Genomic DNA, 19286 nt, shown 5'->3' on the forward strand with positions numbered 1-19286 from the left:
ACACCGGAAGTCGAACTTTTAGAAAGGGTTTGTTGTCCTTAGAGACAAGTGCTTTGAAGATAACGAGAAAAGTGTCTCTCATCATTTTGCTGCGGGAATACTTAATTCGGCAAAATACCACCCAAAAAGGAGTCCTACATCCGAGTCCGTAGCGGAAAGATGTCTACGGAGGATGCCAAGTCGTATCTGTCAAAGCGGGAGATCCCGCGGCTCTTTGAGGTTGGCAAGTTTTGCAACTTCTGATGTTATATAGTAAATCATGTGAATTAAACAGAAACGTGCGTAATTCAAAAAGTGTATATTTTTTAATAGTGCAGTATTAATAAGAAATGACAGTTGAAGGAAATAAATTAATGATAACTTGTAGATTTATGAAATATTACACACATTTTTATGGTTGCTATTTTTGTGTTTTGATAAACATTTTACTGTATTGAATGTGCAGCTTTTGACATTGGGTGATTTCAAAATAATTGAGATCAGATACTTTAAAACTACTTGCATGAAGATAATTCATGAAAAATTAAAATTTAAGCTTAACTCTTCTTTTCTAGCTAAATTATATATACATTTATATACAAAAATAGAAATTGAGTAGATTAACTTTGCACAGGTATATTGGCATCTTATAAACATTAAAAAACTTTACTATAGCCTATGTCATATTTTGAAAGGTTTTTATGAGTTAAAGGGAAAGAAAATTTTATGACAAAATAATATTTCACTTTGAATGAAAAGTTTTAGCTAATTTGACTGATAGTAATGTATCAATATGATATGTTTTTTATTTTCCTTGTCATTACAAAAGAATTTTATAAATAATCTTTTCGGGTAAATGTACGTAATATTGTCATCCTGGTGAACAGATTAATTTATTTTCTCATTGATATAAATCTTAATACAGAGGCGAGTACTTGGCATGATGGGATATTGTGTTAAAAGGATTGTTGTGTTTTCTGACAGAGTCTGATGACGGGGCTGATGTATCACAGACCACAGGACCACATCAAGTACCTGATTGATTGCCTCGAAAAGGTCAAGGACAAAGGATATCAGAATGTCACCTGGAGTTCATTTGTAGATATACGCAGAGCTAAAACACCACTGCCACCTATTGACCAAAATGGTCAGAAACGGCCGGGGTCAAGGCCAAGGTCACGTCCTTCCTCTCGAGCAAAGACTCCCGTAAAAATAGGTATGCTTGGTAATAGAATACCTTAATTGTGGTATTATTTAGTAATTAAATGATACATTTGATTGCATACAAATGCTATGCTACTGTTTATTGACTTTCTGTGCCTTTTATCTTTAATGTAGAATGATGGTTATAAACAAATTGAATCTTTATTAATGCATTATACTAGCTGCTGCACAATTTTTTATCCAATAACTTTAGAAGTAATGAGATTTTATTGAATCGTACAACAAAATTCAATTAAAAATTGAATAACATTTTGAAGTCAAATTTAGAAATGTGTATACTAAATTGGTGACACATTGCTAAGATATACTTTAAACAATATAGTTTCAAGATCACATACAAGGACTTGTACATGACAGAAGGAATTGTATGTGCATTAGGATATATATGATAACAATTTGATAGATGCATGGTGTCTCTAATTCCATCTAATTAATTGATTGATTCCTACCATGGTGAATGAGACACTGCTTTTACAGCATACAATAATACACAATAGCTATACATTGCCACATTTATATAGGTGTGTGTTCATTAGAGACATCAAATCTCTGTAGAATTACCTGTTGAATTTGTTCACAACAGGCAAGGAGTATTTCTGGATCGAACAATGCGACTCTCCAGCAGGTAGAGCAAGCATCATGATTGTACTGACAGATCGACCTAATCCCCAATGTTACTCTAGCTACCTCATGTGTGTTGTTACATCAACTGTTCACTTATCTCTAATTAAAACCCATCTAATGGTCTCTCTCTGCGACTGACTTCCCATGAAGTTAGCTTTTAGGAAATAAATTGCAATTTCAGCTCGGTATTGATTCAGCCTTTTTCCACACGCAAGTAGTTTATTGTATTTTTTCCCCTTTATTGAATTTTGATAATCATTAATGTTGATTGTTTATCAACTAAGCTAATAAGCATTATCTTTTGAATCTTAGTAGTGTACAGTACACAGATTTAGTGTAAGCTAGGCTATATGAATTCCAGATCAACATGATCACCTTAATTCAGTTATTATCAGATATGATCTCCTTTAAGTCTTTAACTTGTATTAATTCCTCTTATAATTAATTAAGAAATGTGACTAATCATATTACAAACTCAGGAGGTGCTGATTTAATTTTCACTTTGTGGGATGCCTTGTGTCACATTACTCAGACTTCCCATGATTATCAGCACCCATTGTTTTGTCCTTGAGATTCCATTATCATCCGTGATGATTTTACACAATATACAAAGTGTGTGGTTTAAGAAGCAAATTCCCAAAACAAATAATTCTTTATTCAAATTTCATGTTGGTTTTTCCTAATATTGATGTTTTACTTTTTAATGTCCTTTCCTTTACTTGAAGCATGAGAACAAACTATGTTATTGAAGAGAAGACAAAAATTGAGAGTTAGATTTTTTAATCAAATATGATAGTGCTAAAAGCTTTCTTTCTTTTTTTTACAGAGGAAAAAGAATCAATAGAGACCAGAAAGGGCTCACCATTGCCCCCCATTTCCAAGTCTCCCCCGCCTGGCAAGGCCGTCCTTCCAAACGTCCCAATCACACTGATCATGGGTGAGTCAGCGCGGTCGAAATTAACGTATTACGAAATTATGATAATCATTTTTAGAAAATAATGCGGATGACAATTTAAGGGTAGACCAGGGAAGTAGAATGACACTGCAGCCATACAACAGTAAAACATGGTTATATCAAATGCCCTTAAAATGAATTCATGCTTACAGCAAACTCAGTTACATTAAAATATATTATAAACTTATGGATATTGCAATTTTAACATATAAAACAAAGCAGAATCTCTCATTCCTGGCACTTTGCTGTAACCGTCTTTTGCTGAATATATTTATCTATCATGGCTTAACACATTATCAGAACATACCTGTAAAGAAAAATGCAGTCCACCTGGTATATGTATTTATATTTCCCTCTTATTGTCAGTCTCTCTTGATCTGTTTGATCTTCAATTAAAAAAGCAACATCAGGCAAAGAAAGTAGAATTTAAAATGGTTGCATGTGCATGTATTTGTTTAAATTAAATGACAAATTCCATAATGTTGCAATTAGTGCTTTTGATTTGGACAAATGTTCCATTTTTTAGGATTCATTTCCCTCACAACTCTTTCAATTAAATGTTAATTATCATTATAGTTGTGATTATCTCATAGACTTACAAGATTAAAATAATGTGATGGTGTACAGTAGGAGACCATCATACTTTTATGGTTACCGAAATTTCCCATGTCCTAATTAACAGATCTGCAGGACTTATTTTATGCGGATACGACTATAATACTTTCAATTTTAAGTAGATATACTGAGTTTGATTTTGGATTGATTTCATTTTTGTTTCATTCTTATGTAGGCGGACCAGGAAGCGGCAAACTGACTCAATCCCAGAAACTACTGGAGAAGAACCCAGGCTGGGTTCATCTGTCAATGGGAGACCTTCTGAGAGCAGAGGTGGCTAAGAAGGGAAGTGCGGGGGCCAAATGGGGCATGATAGGGGACCTGGTATCACAGGGAGAAATGGCACCAGAGGTATTTAGTCAACTAACCCTGATCCTTGTTAAAAATCTTGTGTAAATATTTTGCTTTAAGGGAAACATTTTCAGAATGCTGTTTATTATAAGTTACTGGGTTTTTTTTTTGTTATAGGATGTCACTGCAGAGTTGTTGCTGACTCACATTAAGAAGCACCCTGATGCCAAGGGTTTCATCATAGAGGGCTACCCCAGAACAGCCTCCCAGCTGGAGGAGTTCGAAAAAGAAGTAAGTCACTTACAAGTCCTTGAAGTATGGTACGTGTTGGAAGGAAACAGCAACTCACCCGGAGTTCATGAAAAAAAACCTGGATGAGTTCTATTTTTTCTTGATCCTAATGTAAAATGGGTGTGATTTTAGATTGGGCGACTGGACCTAGCCATTTTGATTGACTGTGACGAGTACTACTGCACCCAGAGACTACTGAGGAGAGGCAAGGAGAAGGGGAAAATTGATGACAACCTGGCCGCCATCAGCAATCGCATCTCGTTCTTCAAGGAGAATACACTGCCTGTCTGCAAATACTTTGACGATCTAGGAAAACTTGTTGTTGTAAGTCCTAGTCAGATCCTCCTGCTGGTAATTGCAATAAGGAAAAAATAAAATCTATAACAAGCGGAATTTTTGAAATTGATTAACTGTCATTTTGTAGATATGTTGATTTTCTGAAATAAATTTTTGTAAGAATGTGAGTATTTTGTGGGGATGGGATTAAATCCACCAACTGTGACCCTTCATGATATATGATGATAGATTTATACCATACATCTTCTCAGTCTATTGAGTTTCAATCTTTGACATGTGTTCATATTCTATAGGTTGATGGCGACAGAGATATCCTGGATATTGCTTTTAACATGGGACAAATATTCAAGGCAGCTATTAAAAGAAGTTTCAGTGAGTTTATCTTTTTACCAATATATTTGTAAACATTTTATTGAAAAAAAAAGTTTTGATTTAATGAGCAACTTAACTTGTCTCTGCAATTTCAGAAACACCTGAACCAAAAGTTAAACCTGTCAGACCGAAAGCTCAACCCAAGCCCCAAACACCTCCCAAAACATCCCCGGAAACCTCAGACCCCAAGGCTCCAAAGAGGGAGAAGTCTGTGGTGTTCGCTGACGAAGCTGTGATTCCTCCCCCACCCACCATCGTCAACAAAGACGAGGGCAGGAAACCAGGACTACCCGAGGCTCCCATCATCTTCCTGGCAGGTACGCAATCATAGAACCTCATCATTGCTTATCAACCAATCAAACTGCACCCTCATTTATTGAAAAGAGGGCAAAATAAGCAAATTTAACTGGGTTTTTTTCTACCCTAAGGTGGGCCAGGCAGTGGGAGGGGAACACAAGCCAAGAAGATTCTGGACCGCTACAAGGAGGTGGTGCACCTGTCCATGGGAGACATCCTGAGGTCACAGATAGCAAACAAAGGCACCGCTGACGACAAGTGGAACATGATCGGATCACTAGTGTCAAAGGGAGAAATGGCACCACAGGTGACCCCATACACACTCATATAAAATGGAATTGGAAATTTAAAATACAAAATGAAAATGAAATTGGATCATTTTTTAAGGACATGCATTTGATTAGCTGTAAGTGTTTTTATCTGTACAAATAATATCTAACAATATGTTTATTGTAGGAGGTAACAGTGGAATTAATCGTAGAACATATCAAGAAGCATCCAAAAGCAGGTGCTTATCTTTTGGAGGGATATCCAAGGGACAAAAACCAAGTAGAGGAGTTCAACAAACATGTGAGTCTCTCTCTCTCTCTCTCTCTCTCTGGTTTGAAAAATATGTTTCTAATCTAATCAAGACCTGTTATAATCTTAATGTTTGAAATCTATATATAAAAAAAGGCCAGAATTTGAACTCTGTTCTGAATTTAAATCTACAACAAAGTAAAATAAGTCTCAATTTTTGTGCTTTTGACTCACTGCGCTTACTATGTGGACCTGAAACGTGGTTTATTTTCAGATTGGTGGCTTGAACTTCATGTTGATGTTGGACTGTGAGGAGTATTACATGCAGAGACGACTTCTGGATCGAGGCAAGGCCACACAGAGGATTGACGATAACCTCAACGCCATCCAAAATAGAATCAGCTTCTTCAAAAACAACACACTTCCAGTTTTTAAACACTATGATGATCAAGGAAAATTAGTTGTTGTAAGCAAAGATTTTTTCCTACATGTTCCTCTCATACATCATTTTGAGGTAGATGCTCCCCTTAACAAGAGAGATAACTCTTATCTTGACTTGATATTACACTGGAACCATTCAAATCATCCAAAATCTATATTAATCAGAAAGTGCTGCATAATTGTCAGAAGAATCACACTTTAACCATTAATTCATGGCATTTAAGATATTGTAAGAAACAGCACTGCAATTGACATCATTAATCAACCTTGGTTAAAGTACCATTCCACTGACAATAAACTAAATAATTGACAAAACTGAACCAGTGCTACTGTGACAAATATCAGTTCTTAATATGTCATTTGTCTTATATTATAGGTAAATGGTGACAGAGATTCAGATGAAATATTTTTTGACATCTGCAGAATTCTAGATTTTGCCTTCTATGGAAGAAAACCTGTAAGTTTTGGGTTAATTTTTAGTGAAATACTTACTTGGTCATAAGATTTCAGCATTTATATACATGTACCGGTAATATGCTTGACTAAATTAAGAGGTTAATTATGCTGTTTTTGGACTACAACCCCTACCTGAAATTAGGTCAAATTCTAATTTTTTTAAATAACTTTTGACTTTAAAAATTTTGGGTCAAAATGAAATATTTATGCTTTCATAGTATGATATAAATAAAAGTTTTATAGATTCACACATCTGCTATAATATGATATGGGAAATCATATTCAGTGTATGTATATAACGCATGTTATTTCTATGATTGTTCATTATACAACCCACAACATACTCTGCAACATTAAGCAATTTGTTTCTGTGGAAACATAGAGCACACAACAAACCAGGCAGCATCCCACCCCCTCCACATAAACCATCATTAGCATTACTACACAAAAACACAGCACGGTGTGCAGGGCATTGCTTCATTACCATTGACATAACAGAGAAATGTTGTCCTATAACAAAAACAACAGTCAGCAAGATCTTAAGTCAAGTGATTACAGATAATACCTTTTCCATGGTGCCTATGTACATTCTTCCTCATAGAAATGGAAGTTTGTTATGTTCAGAACACCTTGCTGTGTAGGAGGCTATTTTTAACCTCTACAAAGTGCTTGTTGTGAACAGGTATAGATATCTGAGAGAAAGCTATAGGGGTGTCTGAATTAGGTGCTGCCTGGAGTAGAACAAGGAACTGATCGGTGAAACTATGGCTGTAAGGAAACTATAATTATCTTGTATCAATCTGTGACCAACAGTCTGGTGACTTTTATCATTCATCTCAATTAAATAACCATTCCATTGGCATTCACAGATCTCACCTCTTCTATTTTCAGGGAAAGAAGAGTGAACAAGGTAGGTTACTGTTCACCTTTTTGTATCTTTTTGTTTTTCATTTTATGCTTTTATTATATATTATATTGTATATTATATTCATAAATTTTATAGCTTTTCAAAGATAGATAGGCTTTAAATGTTATAAGAGACAGCGCATTTGTTTAATCATCACATTCATATAATCATACCCCCAAAAATGTGACTTCAAACACACTCTCCCCTTCAAACTTTGCCAAGTTTCTCAATGAAGGAAATTTATATACTTTTCTCCCTTTTTGCAACGTCTCATCACAGTGCATTTGCATATGCCAACCAGATAAACTTTTAGGATGATCTAGCTTCTGACAATTATTATAAGATACAAGAAGATGCTGGAGATCATTTAATGCACACTAGCTGACAACTTTCATTAATACAGTTTGAAATCTACATCTAAAAGGAGTTTTTAATTTCTTTGGTGTTGTGATCATTGTGTAAACTTTGGAATAAGAGCTAGTCCAAGAGTTGGACCAAAAGGAGTTGACCAATATACTGGTGCATCATATGATATATTCTGTTTAGCAGAATGCTTTGCATTTTCTTATTTGGACTATACGGTCTTAAATTCTCCTTGCAATAAACAATACATACATTACACTTGTCTATTGACCCTAATGAAAACAAAAACCCATAAGTCAATCTTTATAATTAAAAAATATGTCCTTGTTTTATTAATCTTTCTAAATAATTGTGTTGTAAAAGCACAATATGATATCGAATGATATCGAATATGCTCTCTAAAAAAAGTTTTTTAAATACATTGCTCATCGGACATTTGAGAACTCAAGTGCACTGGCCTCCTCGCGGTATAAGTCGGAACTTTAGACTAACGTTACTCTGTGGTCTAACTGCATGAAATTACCCATCCTCCCTCATTTTGCATGTCGCAGCCAAAGAAAGCAAGGGAGATAAATCTGAGAAACAAGAAGTGAAAGAAGAAGCTAAGAAGGAAGTTAAAGAGGAGGTGATAGAGGCTGCAGTTACCAAAGAGGACTCATCTAAAACGGGGGAAAATGTCGCAAACCCGGCACACACGGAAAAACTGGACCAAGCAGCTAATGAGGCAGAAAGTAAGGGCACGCTTTTGATTTTGGTAACACATAAAAAAAATGGGGGAAAATCCTGTCAAACTCATGAAATAAATTTTCTCTGCAATAATGTAACATTGAATATCCTCTATTCATATTAAATGACATTTTGGTTAAAAATTGAAATATAAGTATCAAACATGCAGTTTATTAACCATTGTAAATATTGAAAGGATTTAATGTCCTAAGACAGCTTCACATCTGATGACTCATATGAAAGTTTTTGTGTTTCTGGTACTCATTTTCTAAAACCTATATTAAACATGTGCTCAAAATGTAGGATAAAACCTAACAATTTTGTCAAGAACTGATAGTAATTATCCCAGTTTGACTCATCTCTCATATCATTTCTTTAAGGTGGTATTGAACATGTGTAATTATTAATGTGAAAAAAGTACATTATAATGAAAATACTTTCACCGGTTTAAATGTTTTAAATTTTACAATATTTGACAAAAAAATGTGTTCAGAATATTGGGGAAGGTGTAAAAATTATAACAGCCCAAGTGAATTTGAACTCATGCCTTACAGATTCATAGATATTAAATGCTTTAATCTATTGCACTATGCTGTAAGGTAACAATTTTGGGAAAGAAAAAATTATACTTGAAGTACATCACAATATGGGGATGGGTAAATTTACTGTGAAGTTGGTCAGAATATAAGTGTGTATGTATCTACCTATGATGTAAATGTTTTTTCAGAGCGTGTTCAGCAATAGGTTTACTCATGGCAACAGAAGGCAGTCTGCCCTCCTAGGACACCATTAGTGGAGGTCCCTCATCTCACCTCAACATCACAGACTCTGACTCCGAGTACCGGGCGGGTCTACTCCATGACAAACTTTACTAAAGACACTATACTCCAGACAGATATTGATTCTTGTGAACACTTTATATAGAAAAATGTGCTCTAATGTATAGCACACTGCTTTTGTCTATATTAGGACAATTTCAATTGTTTTCTTTACAAATATGACCATATCTTACAAAAAATTACAAAACTTGAACTGCTTGCCTTAGATAAATTTTTACTATGTTACTTTTCTCAGAGTTTCATATAGTTCAAATCCAATTTTGAATGCATAATGTTGGATAAATACTAACAGCTAGTAACTGAGTGCTTTATATATGACTGTATACAATAGCTGTCACTTCTGTGTCTCTACATTCTGACTACATTCCCTCTTCATACCTATATCTAAAACCAGCTGTGATACTGTTTTCTGTAAGAAACCAAAGCTATATTTGTTGTCTATTGTTTTCATTTTTAGAGGTATATTTATATGATTTTTGTTTTGCTCATTCCTTCATGTCATTTTATACTGACACACAACTTTTTGTGGAATTTTTTCCCAATCAGCAATAGTTACACATATTTAGATAAGATTTTATAATTAATAAAGCCTTTACAAATGTCATATTTTAGTTATGATTTAAATGTTAATAATATACTGTTTTGATAACATTTTTTTATGAAAAATATTTTTTTCCATTTACATCTCAAATGACATGCAAGTTTAATTTACTCTAAGGTGTAACTTTTCTGTCTACATTTTCATGCTAGGGTACTCAATCAATGATTTACTGGAATTTACCCACAATGCCGTTTATGTATATCTTATGTAAAAGGCATTCAAAGTTTGTTTCTCTCAGGTAAATTCATGTATTTGGACTTTTTTCCTGTTAAATTATACTGTGTGGGGAAAAATATTAAGTAGAACTCAAAAAGACAAGAATTTATCAAGTTATGTTTGTTGAACTAAAACTTGGATGTATTTGTTTATGTTGAAGGATGGGAACAATGGTTTTATTAATTATTAGTACATTACTGTTTTTATATTACTGAAATAAATTCTGTTTATGAAGAATCCAAAAGTATTAAAATAAAAATATCCCCCAAGATTGTGTCGCTCTTTTATTGGGATCTTGATGCTTGCGTTTAGCTATCCACCACATCCAAAAGACTGTCTACAGCAGCCATAGTGTAATAGACCAATTACTTTCTGTCACTGTTCATAGCTTACACTTACATGTTACAGGCACCGTTGACAGATAACCATCAATGTTTACAGCTTTCTATCACTGTTTACATATTACTGTCACTGTTGACAGCTTCACATCACTGTTTACAGTTTACTGTCACAGTTTACAGATTACTGTCATGATTTACAGGTTACTGCCACAGTTTGAAGCTTGCAGTAACTGTTGACAGCTCACTGTCATAGTAAACAGTTTTTTGTCACTGTTTACATATAAGTCTCACCGTTTACAGCTTTCTCTCACAGTTTATAACTTAATGTCACTGTTTACAGCTATCTATCACTGTTTACTCCTTCTCGTATCATGGGTTCTGCGCATGGGCAAAGATGACCAAAAAGATGTTATAGTAAAGACATGTTTGTGCAGAAAGGGTGTTTTCTATTGCACGCCAAAGATAACATAGTTTTTACATAGATTAGATTTATCAGCTGTTAACTATAGTTAACAGACCGTAAACTTTAGTTAAAAACGTTAATCTATATTTCACATACGTAAACCATAGTTCAGGGGATCATTTTTCAGATTTTTTTACTATTATTAACACTGAAAACAATCATTTGCAATTGCAAAATATAGTTTAACTGATAAATTTCAATAGTTTCACAAATTAACTATACAGTCAACGTATGTAAATTATACTTTATAGATATGAATCTTTCAGCAAAATCTATTGTTAAGTAAACGTTTATTTACAGACAAATAAACATTAGCATTCGTAAACTATAGTTTACAATCGTTAAATATGGTTTTACATATGAGATATGTTTTTGTCTGTAACATGAAAAATTCTCGATATTTGGCCTACATCTTTCTGACTTTGGACAAATTCTTTTTGGGTACTAGCTCGTATTGAAATTAATTAAAACGATAAAAAATGTTTTTAATCTGCTCTTATCTTCTCAAACGGCATTGGATAAAAAAACATCCATAATAGTATATTAATTATTTGGCAATTTAGATTGAGCCAATGCCAATTTATTCTACTCGGATTTTGCTCATCAAAAACCAGTTCCACTAATCTTCCCGTTGAAACTTATTTGCAAGTTGGGTTCGAACCAATTAAAACTCTAACTGTTCGATAGTAGTTCTGTATATCCTCTACATCTGTGGTATATCACCAGAACCCTTTAATAACGCCTTGAATCTTCTGCACAGGACACAAGAATACGGATAGTAATAAACAGTAAAGTGATAACAGTAGTCGTTAAACAGATGGCAGCTGACAGTAAGCAGGCAGCAGTTGACAGCTGACAGTTGTCTGTCGTATATTGAATTCCATACTCATGCGCAGTGGTATTGTTCTTTTTTCTTCAAAACACCTGAGTGTTTGCAGCACAAAATACCACTGGTTATAGACACTTGATATTGTACTAAACAGCGTGATAGGAAAGCATTTTCTGATATTTTCAAAGGTAAAAATGTAAAGACAACATGATTCAAGCCGTGTCCTGATCAAATGCATGGGACCGTTTCATTAAAGACCAAATACTCTTCAAATTTGCGAATTAATGTCAATCTTAAAGCTTTATCAAACAACCAAGAATTATTTATACTAATGATACTTAAGATATATGAATCAGTCTGTCCCTCTTTGAGCAAATTTCGGTTTTTTCCTATGATTTCTGCTGTAATTCTAACATTTTATCAGCATTTGTAAACCTAATATATAAGTACTTCATATACCGTAGTATTAATGGTGTAAGTGAACTAACTTGCATAGAATCGATTTACAGTTTTATAAGACACCTAATAGCACCTTCTTAAATGAGTTCTACGCCAAATATTATCATAGATTTACTGTTAGATACGTTAAGAATACAGCGTGATCTAACTGGGACTATTTTCTCTCTGCAGCCAGCACAGACCTCAGCAGTGTCAACGTGGTCTTCGTTGTCGGTGAGTAGCATTCACAGCGTGACCCACAAAAATATACAGGGAAACTCCGGAAATAGCACGGATAAACATCAGATAAATTTATAGAAAAATAACAAAATATTACCCTAGCTTCCTCTGAAGAATGTTTTGTTTTATGAAATGAGAATTATATATACTACTTCTATATACTTAACGATCGACTTATTTACTACTATACATAATAACTGATAATCAAAATCAGCAGATTTGCGCGTTTAGTATATGATATATATAATGAACGGCTGGGAATTTGAACTTTCCAATTTGCAGGAGGACCTGGTTCAGGGAAGGGGACACAGTGTGAACGAATCGTTGAGAAGTATGGTTTCACACACCTTTCTACGGGCGATCTACTGAGGGCCGAGGTCCAAGCTGGGACCCCCAGGGGCAAGAACCTAGTGGAAATCATGCAGAAAGGAGAGTTGGTACCCTTGGTACGTATAGTGCCTTTAAGGAGGCTGCATATGAAAAAAGGAATCACTTCAAAATATAATTTACATATAATGATACTATATGCTGGACTCATGCTGTATTCTAATCAAAATCAAAAACACTGGCATCTTTTCTGTGCAGGACGTAGTGTTGGAACTGTTGAGAGAGAACATCACGGCCAAGGCCAGCTCCAGCAAGGGCTTCCTGATAGACGGCTACCCCCGGGAGATGGACCAGGGGATCAAATTTGAGGAACAGGTGCGCGTCCAATATATGTACAACTATATCGCATAATAAATCCATCGTTGTACACGGATCTGAATTTGAATTGGTGATCATATCACTCGAATAGGTGATATCACTTATATAAATAGACGATAACATATAACTGAAATATTCTTTAGTAAGATATTTTTGGTAATTACACACTTTTTATGCATATACGCCTAATTGAAAAACTTATTTGTATGTATAGGCGTTTTTTTTTATTAACGGAGATTATCAATTATTTTTAACGTTTCACATTCACGTCTTTTTTAAAACAATCTTACTTCTCATTATAACCTTGAGGTGGCGTCAATATTATCATGTTCTGTTTTACAGATAACCACCCCTAAATGTGTCCTGTATTTCGATGTCTCAGACGACACGATGACCAAACGTCTGCTGGGTCGCGCGCAGACGAGCGGGCGCGTGGACGACAACGAGGAAACCATCAAACAGAGGCTCAAGACGTTCCATGACGTCACAACCCCCGTCATCGATTACTACTCAAAAAAGAACATGGTCCAGCGGGTAATAGCATCCATAGTTTATCATTCTAAAACACAAACATTTGATTTGTAATAAAAGTTTACCACTTTTCGGAAAATGTTTGACGTCGATCACGTAGTACCTCGTAGAGCTCGTATCGTCAACGTCAAAATCTTGATTCCACAAAATCTATACCTGTCTACTTGGATTAAAAATGTTCTTGGTGTATAAGATTCTCGCCTAAATGTTTCAAGATAAAGACATTTTTTGTGGAGTAAACCTGTACGGAAACAAGTGTCCGGGTCTGAACGCGTTCATCTACAGTAGTATTAAGCCGCTTGGTTCCCTGATGCCTACACCGAATCAATTGTACAATGACATGAATGAGTAACTGACCGAACAAGTCTGTGTTCGGTACCTTTATCTTTCTTAGAAATGATTTCGTAATCACTTCAACAATACAAACGATGGTACAATTTTCATACTTTGTTCTTATGCTAACAATTATGTAGCTATACATTGGCCGCCATCCGTTATGAAATATAGAATATCCAGCTTGTAAATTGAGACAAACTAACATCACCTCGACGGGTGCTTGTTATTAATTTAATGGAGAGATGTAAAGTCTAGGAAACAAAATCCCGGATACAGCTGGGTACGTAGACAGAGCCCACGTCCGATTTGCTTGTCTGACTGTGGTAGTGAGAATCTGTTTGTGGTGTATTGATCTAATCCTAGAGTTGTATTGATCCACCCCCAATACTTGTCTCTGTGTTTCGTTTATCGATTGCTGTACTGATCCGCCCCTGGTAATTGTCTCTGCGTTGCCTATATTGATTGATTCCAATAGAACTATATTGATCCGCCCCTGGTACTTGTGTCTCTGTAGGTCCCGGCGGAGTCTTCAGCAGACGAAGTCTTCCAGCAGGTCCAGAAAGTGTTCGACTCCATGTCTCTGGGTGAGTTACTGTTTGCTTTAAACGCCTGCTCACTTTTCCCAATTTCCTGTATAAAGCATAGAGACGATTCATATGGACACATATTCACACGGAGGTATCCCAAGTGAGTAATGCTTTACTTAATCGTCACTAACTGTTACTCTGTACGGCGATGCTGTGGAATTTTTGCCAGCGGCCCAATTTAACAAGCGCAATGAGTCATGGCGGGAAGAGTGGTGGTGGGGGGAGGAGGTCAGTATTCTTTTCAGGCTGATGACCAAAAAGGGGTTCAGGCATTGTGGGGTCAATTATATCCAAACTACAGTGAGGAGGACACTCCAGATTTTTAGTTTTACTTTATTTACTAGCTTATCGGATTATCGGATTGTAGTGAGGTCTGTTTCCCTTAGTAATGGGCAATTGTCCACCAGCGTCATCATCAGGTTGGTTTTGCTTATTTTTACAGGGATTGTGATTAAATGACTTTTTAAAAATTAATATCAAGATCTCAGCTCTACGATATTTTATTAGAATATATAGGCATTCAATTTGTACATCAGTTGATCATTGAATTTGATAACCTTCTATTTTAATCTTGTCGGCGAATGTAGTTGAATTTGATAACCTTTTGTTGACAAGGAAACATCTCAAATGACAACGTTACCTGTGTGACGAAGTGGAATGTAAAACGGAAACTATTGGGAAAAGCTTATAACAGTGGTCATTGGGTTTTTTTTTTTATAAAAACGATCAGTGTTAAAAAGGTAGTGTTTAACAATTTGGATTACATACAGTCTAGTATACCCACGATACAGTAAAATGTTATCATGTTGACTGGGAATGTAAAACGAGTAGAAGAATTAATACTGTTGGTTAATGCTGCTGCTTAAACGTCCGTAATGCCGGTAAAACACGATGAAGCATTACGTCATTATATCTAAAATACAGATAACCCTGGAAGCAACAATTTGTTCATCCTGCAAAAACCATTTTGAAAACCTGTTTGGTTCGTGCCACAAACTCTAGTTGGTAGATTAGTTCATGCGCCAAACTCAAGATTGGTTGATGTTGCAAAAACCAAATTGATGTATGCTTCTTACACAGATTGATTCATGTTGCAAAAACCAGATTATTGTTATTGTTGCAAATATCAGATTGATTTTTGCTGCACAAACCCCAAACAACAAAATGATGCTACTATCCTTTGATGGCGAAAATCAGTCTGTTTGGTAAAACAATTAGAGATATTCACAACACTCTTGAATGGTGTAACTCTGTACTGATTTTATTTACAGATAAATCAGGGAGGGACCCTGTCTTAAAAGACGCCAAGGTCTTGTTCATCGTTGGTAAGATCTATAGTCCATATTCAATAAGAGTCAAGCTTCAGTTTATTGCAGTTATACTATAAGTACTTTCATTGACCATGCAAATTTGAAAAGCGTCAGACAAACAAAAACCAGAAAGTGTTGAGTTCCATAAACATAACAAGTCAACTTGTGGTCTTAGTGGAAAGCTATAGCAAAGGACTAGATAGGATATATATTGGAGAAATGCCCTCAATTTTTCTATAAAATAAAATGCACGCACATAAACAAATATCACATTTATCTAGTTCTTTATAGAAATTGTCTTTGACTTGACAATTGATAGGTGGACCTGGAAGCGGAAAGGGGACGCAATGTGCTAAGATCGTAGAGAAGTTCGGCTTCTGTCACCTGTCTTCCGGGGATCTTCTGCGGGAAGAGGTAGCTTCCGGTTCAGAGCGAGGCGCCAAGCTGAAGGATGTCATGGCCAGAGGAGAGCTGGTGTCAATGGTAATATTCGTATTTCAGCAATATCCCTAATGTAATCACCATGGTTATTATGTATACTTGCAATATCCCAATAACCGCGTTTTTAAAATACTAAACAGAGACCATCGTAATAAACTAATAATATCACAATATCCGACCGTGTTCATAGCATATTATAATGTTTCTACATAGAAGGTATAATATCCTTGGTTTCAGTGGGACCTAGTAGTGTTTATGTAAATAAACATAGTAACGGCTGTTATATGAGGTATTCAATTGAACATGAAATTAAATAGAGTGTATCTCTGCCACGCTGAAATCGGCTCAGGGCACCGCGCTCAATATTAATTATAGATAAACCTCGACATATTCAAAACTCCTCTACCTTCTACGACGGATCCATGTTCATTTGCATTTGTGGATGCTATAATGTAATGCCTAATTTAAAAATGGAGACCCCAATTCGCGGCATTGTAAATTTGTCTACGTAAAGAGGACTGGATGCTCGTGGCCACTGTTACACTATCTTAATCCTCTTAACACGTACTATTTGGAAGTCTGGCGTTATTTCGTGCAGTTTATTTGCAGTCCGAGCTCTAAATGTGACTGAGTTTTATTGATCACGAAATGATCCACGCATAGGAAACCCGAAATGTTTGATAAAAATATAGATACATGTATTTAATAGGGTGGACATATCAATCCTTACCTATTAACATTGATCTTTTTAGAAAAGGGGAGAAATACTAAAAAAAAACAACTTAAAACACATTTTGTGCAATATAATAGAGTACCATATTAATTTGTTGTAGGACGACGTATTACAACTGATGTGCGATGCAATGAAAAAGAAGATTTCGGAAACGAAGTGTTTTCTAATCGACGGGTACCCTCGAGAACTTGAACAGGGGACTAGGTTTGAGAAAGAGGTAAAAGAACTTGAACAGGGGACTAGGTTTGAGAATGAGGTAAAAAAAACTTGAACAGAGGACTAGGTTTGAGAAAGAGGTAGAAAAACTTGAACAGAGGACTAGGTTTGAGAAAGAGGTAAAAAAAAATACAGATCTTGAACGGGGGACTAAGTTTGAGAATGAGGTAAAATAACTTGAACCGGGGACTAGATTTGAGAAAAAGGTAAAAAAAAAAAAAAAAACTTGAACAGAGGATTAGGTATGAGAAATAGGTAAAAAAAAAATAACTTGAACACAGGACTTGGTTTGAGAAAGAAGTAAAAGAACTTGAACATAGGACTAGATTTGAGAAAGAGGTAAAAAAAAAACAAACTTGAACACATGACTAGGTTTGAGAAAGAGGTAAAAGAACTCGAACGAGGTTTGAGAAAGAGGTAAAAAAAAAGAAGAACTTGAACAGAGGACTAGATTTGAGAAAGAGGTAAAAGAACTTGAACAGAGGACTAGATTTGAGAAAGAGGTAAACAAAACTTGAACAGGGGACTAGGTTTGAGAAAGAGGTAAAAGAACCCGAACAGAGGACTAGGTTTGAGAAAGAGGTAAAAGAACTTGAACAGAGGACTATATTTGAGAAAGAGGTAAAAGAACTTGAACAGAGGACTTGATTTGAGAAAGAGGTAAAAAAAAAAAAGAACCTGAACAGAGGAGAGGTAAAAAAAAAAATCATTGTCCCTCTTTAAAAAAAATCCCATTTCACTGACACTATAATCGAAACGATAAAAAAGGCCATTTGTTTTATTTACTATGAACTACCGTAGCATTTTACAAATCTTGCTTGAAAACTAGTCTAAAACATGAATGATGGTGAATGGGGGTCTTCTTTGATCAAGAACAGATAAACGCTTCAGGATTTCTTACATTTAGTCGAGTTACCATGCATCAGGAACAATTCCGTTAAGACTTGCTATCTCAAACTTGCATGAGGAAAATTTATACGAACAAGAGTTAGAACAACATGGACATCTCCTGTAGTGGAGCGCCTTTTGTGTTTGTAGATCGTGCCATGTGTCGGGGTGCTGTACTTTGACGTATCGGACGAGACGATGACGAGTCGTCTGCTGAAGCGAGGAGAGACGAGTGGTCGCGTGGACGACAACGAGGAGACGATCAAGAAGAGGCTGCAGACGTTCCACAACCAGACCAAACCGGTCATCGACTACTACAGCCAGCAGGACAAAGTCTGCACGGTGAGCACCTCGACCGTCCGTCCGTCTGTCTGTTGATGGGACCTGGCCCCGGGGCCATAAAACTTAGACAAGTTCACTTTCGATCTCAGTCTCGCTATCCTGCTATATATTCCTTTTGTAAAAGTGAGACTTAGATTAAAATTGAGCTCGTCCAAGTTTTATGGCCCCGGGGCTTAGTCTACGAGTCAATATGCTTCTACACGTAATTACATTTATAGAGCAAATAACATTGCCTGCAATATAAATTTTATTTTTTGTTGTAGATCCCCGCCGAGGGTTCAGAGAAGGATATTTTCGCGGAGGTTGAGAAATATGTGAGCTCCCACAAGTGGTGAACAAGGACTTGTATAAACTGTTTCTCGCAATGTAATGGCCGATTATCCACCGTGCTTGGCTTTTATCCAGCTTGCAGAGACCCATGTTGTTATTCATTACTAAAATTTATACAAATTTTTTTATTCTAATTAAACAATGATTAATGTTTGCGTTATTTTCCCCCTTATTTTAGTCAGTAGATGTACATTTTCCTATAACTGTTTTTGGGGTTTTTTTGCGATCACACTTGTAAAGACGCTAAGAACTGTCGGTCGACGTGATAATCTAACTCATGGCTCTGGAAAAAACATCTTTTGGTAAAAACTATAACATTATAATATGATATGCTGTGAATTTATATTTGCAAGCAGAAGAATACCAAAGACTGCATGCAAATAAATATGAATTTGATTTTTCAAGGATAAAAATAAAACACCCGAAGACTCGCCACTAAATAGACCAGAAGATTCTTAACGCCTTATTGATAGAAATTCAGATGCCTGTGATTGAACAAACAGGAATCCAAGTCCTGTCATTGACGGATAATGAAGTCACGCA

The 19286-nt window shown here is 35.6% G+C and overlaps 1 protein-coding gene across 3 annotated transcripts; it reads left to right on the plus strand.

Annotated features, from left to right (window-relative positions):
- Positions 1–5: 5 nt before the first annotated feature.
- LOC105334927 (uncharacterized) lies at positions 6–18896 on the plus strand. Of its 3 annotated transcripts, none has more exons than XR_010710611.1 (24): positions 10–219; positions 964–1195; positions 1787–1828; positions 2654–2764; positions 3573–3748; positions 3866–3979; positions 4112–4303; positions 4570–4648; positions 4744–4965; positions 5077–5252; positions 5402–5515; positions 5739–5930; positions 6282–6362; positions 7253–7271; positions 12277–12318; positions 12607–12770; positions 12910–13026; positions 13372–13563; positions 14411–14583; positions 15755–15808; positions 16113–16276; positions 17068–17184; positions 18222–18413; positions 18677–18896. XR_010710611.1 is itself a non-coding variant. In XM_066074491.1 (24 exons), exons 1-24 carry the CDS (start codon positions 160–162, stop codon positions 18746–18748), a joined length of 2994 nt encoding a protein of 997 aa, XP_065930563.1. In that variant the 5' UTR covers positions 10–159; the 3' UTR covers positions 18749–18896. The 3 variants fall into 3 exon arrangements, 2 of the variants coding, with proteins under 2 accessions (XP_011436849.3, XP_065930563.1); XM_066074491.1 differs by having other exon boundaries at positions 14411–14480; XM_011438547.4 differs by lacking the exon at positions 1787–1828 and having other exon boundaries at positions 6–219; positions 14411–14480.
- Positions 18897–19286: the final 390 nt, after the last annotated feature.

Source organism: Magallana gigas, chromosome 2, assembly GCF_963853765.1.
Source record: "Magallana gigas chromosome 2, xbMagGiga1.1, whole genome shotgun sequence".
Classification (NCBI taxonomy): Eukaryota; Metazoa; Mollusca; class Bivalvia; order Ostreida; family Ostreidae; genus Magallana; species Magallana gigas.

Excerpts from the sequence above, each read along its gene's own strand:
- LOC105334927 (XM_066074491.1), top strand. The coding sequence starts at position 160 with ATGTCTACGGAGGATGCCAAGTCGTATCTGTCAAAGCGGGAGATCCCG. Across the intron at positions 3,980-4,111 it reads TGGAGGAGTTCGAAAAAGAA|ATTGGGCGACTGGACCTAGC; the intron begins GTAAGTCACTTA and ends GTGTGATTTTAG. Across the intron at positions 5,253-5,401 it reads AGGGAGAAATGGCACCACAG|GAGGTAACAGTGGAATTAAT; the intron begins GTGACCCCATAC and ends TGTTTATTGTAG.